The sequence below is a fragment of the Macrobrachium rosenbergii genome, chromosome 13 (assembly GCF_040412425.1).
Source record: "Macrobrachium rosenbergii isolate ZJJX-2024 chromosome 13, ASM4041242v1, whole genome shotgun sequence".
In the NCBI taxonomy this organism is placed as follows: Eukaryota; Metazoa; Arthropoda; class Malacostraca; order Decapoda; family Palaemonidae; genus Macrobrachium; species Macrobrachium rosenbergii.
Window position 1 is genome coordinate 66,466,557 of NC_089753.1, and position 12,667 is coordinate 66,479,223.

The 12,667-nt window shown below is 34.9% G+C and overlaps 1 protein-coding gene across 1 annotated transcript; it reads right to left on the reverse strand.

The window, feature by feature from the left end:
* Positions 1-3,864: 3,864 nt before the first annotated feature.
* Positions 3,865-12,142, reverse strand: LOC136844844 (uromodulin-like). The gene is made up of 8 exons (XM_067114079.1): positions 12,103-12,142; positions 11,299-11,336; positions 10,990-11,062; positions 10,597-10,713; positions 9,613-9,702; positions 6,920-6,949; positions 6,506-6,682; positions 3,865-4,637 (listed from the first exon to the last, which is right to left on the reverse strand). Exons 1-8 carry the CDS (start codon positions 12,140-12,142, stop codon positions 4,435-4,437), a joined length of 768 nt encoding a protein of 255 aa, XP_066970180.1. The 3' UTR covers positions 3,865-4,434.
* Positions 12,143-12,667: the final 525 nt, after the last annotated feature.

Consider the following 12,667-nt stretch of genomic DNA (forward strand, 5'->3'; position numbering starts at 1 on the left):
AAGAAAATTTAGTTAAAAGGAACGAGCAGAACTAAGTAACAGAATTGGATGCCCCATAGACGCGGTAAACGTCATAGACGACGTACTAGTTTGGAAGTGTCACGAGTGTGACCCATTTGATCAATTACTAGGAGTACTCCATAAAAGAATAGTACCAAGGAGCCTAAGAAATAAAGTCATTGAGTTAATGCACTGACGATGACATGAGAGCTCACCCAAGGAAGGGATGAGACAGTTAGACTAGTTAAAGATCGTTTCATTGGAAGGAATTTACAAGGATGTTAGTAATTACGTGAAAGAGCTGCAATACTTTAACAGTTACAAAGGAAGAACAGATAAGTACCTCTAGGGAAATATCCCATCCGCAGACTCCATTTGAAGAAAAGAGTAGCCATAGATCTGATCCACCTAATCTTTCACACCACGAGTAAGGGAATGAAATATATGTAGTGTGTATTGACGCACTCACTAGATATACAGAGTTAATACCATTAACTAGTAAAGGAGCTAAAGAGTGTGCAATCGCTCTTTTGATAAGATATTTTGTAGGTATTCTGCCCCACAGCTCATTATATCTGATAATGGCACCGAGTTCAATAACTCATTAGTTCAAGAAATTTGTGATGCATTCAAGGTAGAAAAGGTAACGATACAACCGTATCATCCAGCTAGTAAAAGTAATGGCTTAGAAAGAAATAACAGAAAGGTTCTAGATGCATTAAGAGCATACAGTAGGACAGGATCTGATTGGGACGTCGTTACCTTTAGTCCAATTATCACTAAATGCAAATATCATACAAGTACTCCAAGCAACACCCATAAAAGCTTTAATGGGATATAGACAAGATTACCATATGCGTGGCTGGTCAGCCACTGCAGCCTAATTACTCTATGAAGACATTATGAAAATAAGAAATTAGAATTTCAAGGTAATTCATAAGCAATTACACAAGAATTTAGGAAAGCTCAGAAGAATATGATAGACGGGTATCAGAAGGATTAAGGCCAGTAGATTACAAGATAGGCGATGAAGTTTACCTCAGAAGGAAGTAAGTGGAATTAATTACAAGTTAGCCACTAAATTCACAGAGCCATACAAGGTCATAGATGTGCAAGAGACTAAGGTGAAAGTGAAAAAGGTGAATGAAGTAATGCAGCTACATATGCTGAATCATTAGAAGAAAGAAGGATTTTAATTAAATAGAATAAAGTCAAGAGAACAAAAAGAAGTTAAGAGGCAGAACTGACTGAAGAATTGGAAGAAGCTACTTCAGAAGAAAAACTAGATAACCTAAGACATAGAAGAGTCACATTTCAGTAATAATGATAAGAACAAACCCCATCCAATTCATCCTATTATTTCCTGTATTTGATTTCTTTGTTGCTGAGTTTGCCTTCAATTGGTTGATTTAGTAATGAAACTATTTTTATAATGTTGCAGCAGCTTGCTTAAATAGTCGGTCTTGTAACAAGAATTTGAAGTTAAAGCGCCATGCTTCGAATTTACTTTTCTTTAACTGAAATTACTTAGGAAGCAAGAAAGTAAAGTAAAATTTCTGAAATGTAATATTAAAGTCAGAAGGGTTAACAGTCGTCTTTAGGGATTTACAACCCACTATCATAATAGAAGAATGAGGTAGAAGTTTAAAGACTAGGTTTTAAATAGTTTCAACAAGAATCTTGTTTTCAAATCACGAATATTTGTATCAGTGTACTAATCATAAGAAGTAAAGAGGTAAAAGAAATAAGAAATCTGATTTGTAAGATTTGTAGTACTTTAAGGGTACCTCATCAAGGAGAAATCTTGGCATAACCCATAACAGGTCAACATTGAAAGGAGTGCATGAACTATACTAACACTAGAAGTAGAAATAATAGTGCTTATTTTCCCGTAGAACTAACACGTTTGCGATCTTCGTTTCTTAGAGATACTTTAAATAGCGAAAGCTTACCAATTTGTTTTGCCAGTCACAAAATATTCATAAGTACTACTTTGTTTTCCGACCCAAGTTGCCAGTCATTCTTTTGAGTTAGTCATTAAAATGTAGAAGTTTCCTATGCAAAGAGAAGTCTATGCTTGCATTGATAAAGTCAAGCAACACGTACAAGTAAATTTTACATATTAGTTACACAATGTTTGAATACACCCAAGATACAAGTAAAAAGGACATTATCATTCATTTGTAACAGCAGGCAACAAGAAATCCATGACGAACGGCCAGAAATGAAGATTGCCGCCTTATAATTGTGCAGATTGATTATTTTAAATTTAAAATCCACCTGTTAGGCAGCTAGGTATGAGGGCTGAGTGGAAATCCAAATGTAACCTTGGACAGATAATTGCTAATGTTTCTTTGCTCTTTTTATATCAATTTACGATTGTTTAATACTTAAAGCCAGATACATAGAAGGAATTTGTGCTAAAACGTGCACATATTGTTAGGAGCCCTCATAGTCCATACTGTTTTGTTTATTTAGAAAACTATCAGAACCAGTTAGGTAGCATGGCCGAGACATGTATCAGTGAATAGAGAAAAATGTATTTTTCAGTAGAAATATCTATTTCCATTTGAGTCAGTATGAAGGACCATAACAATAAATCTCCCAGCCTGTCAAAACAAGTCGCCAACATCTTCAAGAACACACCAGCACTAATGAGCGTAGAGAAATTGCATCTGTGGTGCCTTCAAATCACGAGGTCCTGCAGAGAACCTTATGGTTAGTAGAGTGTGGGAAAACACCTCACCCCCCTTGACTTCGAAGGATAGCCCAAGGAAATAAGCCACACCCACAGGTCAAGCCTAGATGTTTTGGCCAATCAAATGCCATCAGTGCCAGAGACCTAGGGACGTCCTACAAGGAGTAGATATCCAATAATCAACAGGAATTCCTTAAAACACACCTCCAAAACTTGGAATGAAGCAAGTGGAGGTGGTGCACTCAGAAAAACAGTACCTGCCCAGGAATATGACGTCATGGTTGACACAAGGAAAATGGGAGATATGAGACAGGCAGGAAAGGAGACAGAGAAAAGTCGTGGAGAGAAAAGAGAGACAGAGAAAAAGTCAGCGGAGAGAAAAGAGAGAGACAGAAAAGCACTTAGAGTGGGAAGATAGAGAACTATTCCGAAGTGTAGGAAGCAGAAAAGACAGAAAGAAAGTGTTTTAGTGAAAGACTCTCTCCAAACAATAGTCCCGTAATCTAATTCGTTAAGTCTCTCGAAACCATTATTTCAAAGTCTCGAAACCATTATCTTAAAGTCTCAAACCATTAAGAAACAGTTAAGAACTATAGGTAGAACTGTAAGACAAAATCACAAATAAAGAAAGAAACGAGACAATTAATAATTTTCCCACTTTAACCTCAGTAATTTACAATTTAATAACTGTTTTAAAAGAGCCATTGTCCTACTTACAATAATTACCATGCCCACGCGGACGTTACCTTAGTGTTGGGCCTTGAAGGAAAGAAACAGGGTCAACAACATATATATATATATATATATATATATATATATGTATACTCTATATATATATATATATATATATATATATATATATATATATATATATATATATATATATATATATATATATTATTTAATATTAGCCTTAGTCTCATATTTCATTTTACTCTATTTGTCTTTACGAGTGTCAGTCAAAAATTCTCAAAATTTTCTCTTTTTATTTCTTACCTTTTCCTTTCATTAACTTCTGCTTTTTCAATGTTTTCAAAGCTGTTATTGAAAAATTCTGTATTTTTTACATTTTGTTCATTTCTTAATCTCTTTGTTCGCTTCCTTTCCTTCATATTGAACACTTTTCCAAAGATATAAAAAAATTATTGTTTCAATGAAAGACCAAGTGCTTCACATGCATATATTGTTGAAAGCTCACATACAGAATAACAATTCTAGTTTATGCCAAACATTTCCCATAATCACAAAGCGTGTATAATAAAAGGTCATATTCATCTCCATGAAAGAACCTTTGCAAAGCACAAAAGAACATTATAATATCATATCCTCAGAGGTTCTCACAGAACAGCACCAAGAAGTGCAGCAGAGGAAGTACAGCATAACAAAGCCAGGAAGACTTCAGGAAGCAGAATCTAAGTGAGTGAATATTATAACATACAATAATAATAATAATAATAATAATAATAATAATAATATGTTTCTAATGACAACTGAGTTTTCTTCCTTAGCAAAACAGTATCATTATCTTCTGAGAGGATGGAGAGGGAGGAAGGAAGGAAGGAAAGAAGGAAGAAGGAAAGGGGGAAGGAACGGAGGAGGGAAGGAAAGAAGGAAGGAAGGAAGAATCCTTCAGACATTATTCACTGAAAGGGAAATCATAGAATCCTAAGAAGGACAATTCAGGGTTCTGCATCACTAGAAGAAAATCAACCTGATGTTGACTTCTTCTAGTGATTTTATGACAGTTGTATTTGGCAGAAACCCCAGATCTTTTCTGAACAATCTGTTTGACTCACTTTGAACAAAGAAGAAAAAGAATCCAAGAAAATGAAGCCACAAGGCTTCGAAGGGTCTGCTTGGAAATCTTTCCACCAAAGCTCCGCTTGTACAGCTCTTCCGCTCTCTGGCCATTTCCCTCCATATACTCCTATCCATCCGCCTTTGAAAGTCAAGAAATAAAGAAAAATTATCAGAATAAAGAAAACTTAGTCAATAAATCAAAATATTAAGGACAATTACGGTAAATGATATGTTGGAAATATTAGCTTTTTCCTTATTTATGGAACATCGTGTGAATATATTTCTTCGGTGATTCCTGACTAATAGCATTTTTGAATTTTATACATACATACATACATATATATATATATAGAATATATATATATATATATATATATATATATATATATATATATATATATAATATATATATATATATATACTATATATATATATATATATATATATATATATATATATATATATATATATATATATATATATATATATATATATATATACATATACATACATACATACATACATACATAAATACATACATACAGGGTGTTACACAAGTTTATGCAAATGTTTCGGGAAATGAAAGAAAAAGTGATTTTGAGAAGAAAATGCTCTATAAAGATAATCATTTGAAGGCCCTCCCACCTTCCACCATCTGACTCTCGGGCGAGCAAGATGGCGTCCGGGAGGGCGGAGAAGTCAGGGATATGGAGGGGGGAGGGGGATGGGGGTGTTAGAGAAGTATGAGGAAGGAGTGATTAGGCCGATGTGAATCAAATACCTCCCAATCAAATGCTTTCTTTGGATACTGAACAAAAAAAAAAAAAATGCCTGCATCATTGAAACCCTCTTCTTCTCCGTCAGTGGTATTCATTGGACACAGATAAAAAAAGAATAAAAAAGAGAAAAGAAGAAGAGGAAGCCCAACTGAATCTTGCGTCCATCCAAGAAGGCTCATCCATGAGACACCCTCCAAAGGTTGAAAATGTGTTATAAAAAATCTCTCTCTCTCCATCAGAAGCATTCATCAGACACCAGTCATGGGCGTAGGCCTAGTCATTCCTGACACCTGATTCGCCCATTCCGTGACGAAGAGGCGGCAGGTCAGACAGACAGTTAGACAGACAGACAGACAGACAGACAGACAGAGCGCCCTAGGAATCAGCCATCACAAATGAATGTTGCCTCAGAGCAACATTTGCACGACTTTCTTCATGCGTGCAGCCACACGGTACCGCTCTGAGCTAACCATTAAAATGAGATTGCTTGCAAGAAAAGAACCATAATTAAAGGACTAGCAATCCACTTGCCCCATTCGCTCCCACCCCCCACTGCCCCTCAATCCCAGGCTACCCAGACCTCCTGTGAAGGTCTCTCTCCCTCGCCTGAACGGCCATTGTAAAATTGCCCTCACCCACTAACGAGGCCATCAAATGCTTCTCTTTCGAGAACATTTTTGCTGAGAATTACTTTCTCTTTCATTTCCAGGAGTATTTGCATAAACTCGTGCTACACCCTTTATACATACATACATACATACATACATACATACATACATACAAACATACATATATTTATACAAACATACATATATTTATACAGCATACATATATATGTATATATATACATATATATATATATATATATATATATGTATATATATGCATACATATATAAATATATATATGTACATAAATATATAATTATATGTATTATATATGTACATATATATACATATATATATATATATATATATATATATATATATATATATATATATATATATATATATATATATTCTTTTTCTTGGATAATTGCTAATCAATATGTTCGTGTTTATGTAGTATATGTATAAATGTATGTTTGTCTGTGACATTACATTACATTGAAAAATTCCCCCCTCTCTCTCTCTCTCTCTCTCTCTCTCTCTCTCTCTCTCTCTCTCTCTCTCTCTCTCTCTTCTGTTGATGAGTATTATTATTAGATTTATGTCAGGAAGTAACTTACCAATATAACCAAAAGCCCGACGAACTTCCTGTAAACTGTTGAGGGAGAAGTCCTGCAGGAGACGGCCCCCTGCCTCCTGGCAGGTAGCCTTCATCCCCTGCCAGGACTTCCATTCCCTCACAGGCTTCACGCATCCCAGACCCCCGAGGACCTCGGCCGGGCTTTCGCACGAGAACTCTGTGGGGAGAAAGAGGAGGTCGCAGTGAGGATGAGGAGGCTACACGACAGTCAAAATTCCCCGAATGACAGACCTCAAGGCAGATCTTTCATGAACTGATTTATAAGATGAGAAAGTAGATGATGATAAAACAAAGTGAACTGAAGCAATTTTGCCCTTTTCATCTGACTCTGTGTTTCACAGATTTTGACACTGTAGGAAAAAGCTCATAGAGACAAAGGATCGTCTTCCCTTACCACAGGTTCGTCCATCTCCCTTGAAAGGGCGGTTGCAAGAGCAGCTGTAACTCCCGACAGGTTTCTGCATGCTGCGCAGGGCTGCCTCTACCTTCCCTTAGGCATACTCGTCAGTGTCTGTTCATTAAGGAGAAAATATATTTGAATATATATATATATATATATATATATATATATATATATATATATATATATATATATATATATATCTATATATATATATATATATACCTGTATATATATATATATATATATATATACCTGTATATATATATATACATACATATATATATATATATATATATATATATATATATATATATACATATACATATATATATATATATATATATATATATATATATACCTATATATATATATACAGTATATAATATACATATATATATATATATATATGTATATATATACTGTATATATATACATATATATATATATATATATATATATATATATATATATATATATATATATATATATATATATATATATATAACAAAAGTTACAGAATCTTTAGGAATGTCTAGAAAATGCCTTCATAGAAACAAAGAGGATACAAACTCTTTGTCAAGGACAGTTCAGTGAAAGTGACAAAAGTCGTCAAATTAATCTTAAATACAAAAGTGTCACCACACCTGTGGCAGAAAGCTCAGAAATAAATATCTTGTAAATATACTCTCAACGGGCAAATGTCAGGATAATGAGTTTAGCGGAAAGAAACCTATATTTGTGGATTTTAATAGAATTTCCATGACTGGAAAGCTTTAAATAGTTCTTGAAGTATGATAATAGTTCAATGAGATCATTAAATGTGTTCAAAAGGTGCACATTCCATAAAAAGAAACGAGCACATTACATTAAAAGCCACAGCAATTTTACGAAAAGGTAAGGATTTTTTTTTTTTTCATCTCAAAAAGTGACACTTGTTCTTCGAACAGGACAGGTAAGAGAAATGATTACTCAGGATTCTACTATATCAAAATTCAAAACGAGCTTGACATTTTCTGTGAAAGGTTTTCTGACAGCAAGATATATTCATACCAGATCGATACATATGGATTCGCAAAGAGAAAAAGAAATGGATGATTGTTCTTTCAAAAGGAAAAGACCCAAAATGAGAGACGACACAATTCCTCTGAATGTCTTTCCAAAACTCAGACAGCCAGAACTCAGTGAAGGAATGGCGGGCTTTTTCCATGCGTTAGGGAGTGATATTATGATAAGTAAGATTAAATGAGAATAATTGGTATGGAGAAAATCATATGAAAGAATTGTCAGGAAAAGGAAGAAAATTTGAATGTGATGAAAACATTTTTAGAAAGTAATATATATGTAAAGTATTGAAAAAAGATGGTGAGTAAAAAACCCGATTAAGCCATTTGTCTTACCATCACAATGTGAACCACTCTGTGCAAAACCAGGAGGACAGGAACAGGTTCGTCCATCTCCCTGGAAAGGGGGGTTGCAAGTGCAGCTGTAACTCCCGACAGAGTTCTTGCATGCTGCCTGGGGGCTGCACCCCGCCTTCCCTTGGGCGCACTCGTCCATGTCTGTTCATTAAGGAGAAAAGAGATTTGAATATATATATATATATATGTATATATATATATATATATATATATATATATATATATATATATATATATATATATATATATATATATAATAACTCATATATATATATATATATATATATATATATATATATATATAATATATATATATATATATATATATATATATATATATATATATATATATATATATATATATATAAATTCCAGAATCTTTAGGAAAGTCTAGAAAATGCCTTCATAGAAACAAAGAGGATACAAACTCTTTGTCAAGGACAGTTCAGTGAAAGTGACAAAAGTCGTCAAATTAATCTTAAGTACAAAAGTGTCACCACACCTGTGGCAGAAAGCTCAGAAATAAATACCTTGTAAATATAGTCTCAACAGGCAAACGTCAGGATAATGAGTTTAGAGGAAAAGAAACCTATATTTGTGGACTCTAAGAGAATTTTCATGACTGGAAAGCTTTAAATAGTTCTATAAAAAGATGCGAGTACCTTGCATTAAAAGCCACAGCAATTTTACGAAAAGGTAACGATTGTTTTTCTTTTATTTCAAAAAGTGACACTTGTTCTTCGAACAGGACAGGTAAGAGAAATGATTACTCTGGATTCTACTGAACCAACATTCAAACCGAGTTTGACATTTTCTGTGAAAGGTTTTCTGACAGCAGATATATTCATATCAGGTCGATAAGCATGGATTCACAAAGAGAAAAAGAGATGGATACTTGTTCTTTCAAAAGGAAAAGGCCCAAAATGAGAGATGACAAGTTCGTCTGAATTTCTTTCCAAAACTCAGACAGCTAGAACTCAGTGAAAGGATGGCAGGCTTTTTCCATGCGTTAGGAAGTGATGTTATGATAAGTACGATTAAAAGAAAATAATAGTTATGGAGAAAATTATGTGAAAGAATTGTAAGAAAAAAAGAAAATTTGAGTATGATGAAAACATTTTTACAATGCAAAATGTGTGTAAAATATATAAAAAAAAAAGACGGGGAGTAAAAAACCGATTAAGCAATCTGTCTTACCATCACAATGTAAACCATTCTGTGCAAAACCAGGAGGACAACAGGTTCGTCCATCTCCCCGGAAATTGGGGTTGCAAGAGCAGCTGTAACTCCCGACGGAGTTGCTGCATGCTGCATGGGGGCTGCACTCCGCGTTCCCTCGGGCGCACTCGTCGATGTCTGCTCGGAAGTAAAGACAGTTTTGAGAAAAGAGGCATTGCGGAATGGTCCCTTTTGTTCTGAGGGAGGGCAAGGAAAGTCATTTCGGGAGACAAAGAGGGCTAAGAGTTTTTTCAATCCATATATTATAAGGACTTGGAATTGATAGCATGCTGGATAAAAACAATTAGACCTTTAAATATGTATAACAAATCATTGCAAAACAAAACCCATCACAATATCTTATGAGATTTCTGTGTTAAAGAAGGACAAATATTCCTTGAAACAAGAAAGGCAGTTGGAATAGTGACTTGGAATTCTGTTTGTTTGATCCTATTATAGAAAGAGTATCCTTTTCCTACTGGAGGGTCATCAGATGGGAAAGGGTTAACTTTGAAAGGAGAAAGAACCCTGAAACATCACCGAAAGTGTCACGTTGCTTCCTTGATTATAAAGGAGTGAGCCGCCTCACAAAACCTGAACACTAGAATTTCGACCTACACATACAAGAGTTTCACATCCGCGATATTAGTATTGGTTTAATGTAGATTTTCAGTGTTTCTCAAAATGATGTCCATATCCCATGTGAAATGGATAAATTGATTCAAATTGTTCTTCTTCTACGGCTTTGTCATATTAGCTTTTGCCCTTTTGTTCTTGGCATTTATATTGATCGTGGGATGCCAGCCAGAAGAAGAGCCCTGATTTCCCTATCGGTGTGTTCATTCCACAAGAAGCAGCCTAGGCCTACAGCCTAGCAGGCCCTGACTGCTACGGTAACAAAGGGATTAGAGTGATTCTTTACTTGTGGAAAAGATGCATAAAAATAGGACAGTGAGGAAAGAAATGCCATGCGAGCAAGGTGTGGAAGAACAGATGAAGAAAAGAACATAGTAATGCGCATTGATCTCTCACCTTCACAGCGCAAACCATCCCGTGCAAAGCCAGGTAGACAGGAACACCCATACTTGAAGAGCTTGTCGGTGCAAGCTTCGTGATCACCGCAGTTGTGGCTTCCCTCTGAGCACTCATCTGTGGGAAGAGTTTTATTGCAGTTAGAGAGTAGTCATTTCATATACTTCTCAAGATAAAACTGACACAGAAGGACTGATAGTGGCTACACGAGGAATTCCTCCCATCGACGTCAGTCAGACCTTTCACAGGACTGACAAACTATCTAGAAAGGGACTCCTTCGTTTAGTGGATCAGGACAGAAACATTTCAGTGTCATTCAATTCACGCCTGCAGAAAAATAGACTGATCTGTAAGAACTGTCTTTTCCTTGTCTAGAGCGCAAGTAGGACTGACCTATTCCTCCAGTCTCTAACAAAGAGATGACTCCAGATATTCCTGGCGAAGGTAGATTCCAGTTCTTGTTGTCCTGGAAGGGAAAAATAAATATGAACACTATCTGGAATGCTTATGCGCTTTCAATCCTATTCACACTTGTACATGGAATATGTCTAAGTAATATCAAAGTCCTGTACTACAGTACTAAATTACCAAATATAACGCTTAATATCATTTATCCTTCTATCCTGACATAGGGAAATGTTACAAAAACAGTAAATCATAGAATAAGAATTGAGGCAAATCCCTTCCAGAAGAAAAACGTACCTGCTGATGATATGTTTTTGAAGGATTGTAAGTCCTTCCTTCCAAGGCAGTCTTTTACTTCCTGATGGATCTCTGGAATGTATAGAAATTTTGAGATAAGAAGAGTTTATACATACATACATTCATATATATATATATACATATATATATATATATATAATATATATACATATATATATATATATATATATATATATATATATATATAAATATATACTGCTATATATATATATATATACATATATATATATATATATATATATATATATATATAATGTTGTCTCATCAATAGTGACGTAAAATTCTTCCTAGCCTGATATGCTGATAAACCTTTGCAAGAGACATAGTTGTCATCTTTATCATTCGGTATCACTAAACATAACCTTGACTATTATCTATTACCAGCAAAAATGCCAAAGGCTTGGCATTAACATTGAGAACTGTTTTCCACAACTGACAGAATTTGACTTTCAGAAACGAGTGAGGAACACTAGAAGTTACCTTCTAATGTCTTCTAATGTTTCCAGTTTTTCCATTGAGTAAGAAGACTATATGTAACAAAAGTCTTTATGCTACGATTATAAGAGCTTTGTCTTTGCATGAGCTGGAGTGGAAGAGGTCATATCTGTCCATAATCTAGATGGAGGGTCTCTAGGTATTCAGTGGTCTGGTTAAACTACTTTAATACCACTGCACTCTAAATTATTTCTAAACATAAACAATCTGTTCGCATCATTTGCTACTAATCATTTATTCCAAATGTAGAAACGCCCTCAGTAGTGACAACATTCCCTTCTCACGCACTTGCACTGACAGGCACCACCACCCAGGCACGCCACAACATGTGAGTAATGCCTACCACTGGCTGTATATTAAGTGTTGCATTGAAATTCTTTTTAAGAAATGAGAGTGGAAATATGTCTGACAGGGTCTTTAGAGTCCAGCCACTCCTAAACCTTGTTTTTTAGTAGAAAGGCTTTCCATGACCCTGCCATAATCTGCAGAATGAAGCTTTACTTGCAAAAGAGTCCCAGTTGTCTGTCGCTGCACCTGAAGAAAACAAAACAATAAACAAAAACTTATAAAGTTTGATTTCTGTAATCACTCCGGAATATTGATCAGTATATCATTAAAGTGAACTTGTGGAAGACAGTAGTCTTCACTATTGATGAATCAGTTGAAAGTCCAGACAGGATGCTTTCAGGTGGTCCATCTCGTGGTGAAATTCCGGAAATGGAAGATCAGTCTTCCTTTACAAGGCAGCATCATCAAAGGACATTGGATACGAATGGAAATGTGACTGAATGGAGGAAGTTGTGCCACTTCAGAATGTATGGTACTGATTATGCACTTATAAAGATATTAGAGT

Excerpts from the sequence above, each read along its gene's own strand:
- LOC136844844 (XM_067114079.1), bottom strand. The coding sequence starts at position 12,142 with ATGTTGTGGCGTGCCTGGGTGGTGGTGCCTGTCAGTGCAA. Across the intron at positions 11,337-12,102 it reads GGTGGTGCCTGTCAGTGCAA|GAAGGACTTACAATCCTTCA; the intron begins GTGCGTGAGAAG and ends CTGCCTTGGAAG. Across the intron at positions 6,683-6,919 it reads GGGAGATGGACGAACCTGTG|AGTTCTCGTGCGAAAGCCCG; the intron begins GTAAGGGAAGAC and ends TTCTCCCCACAG.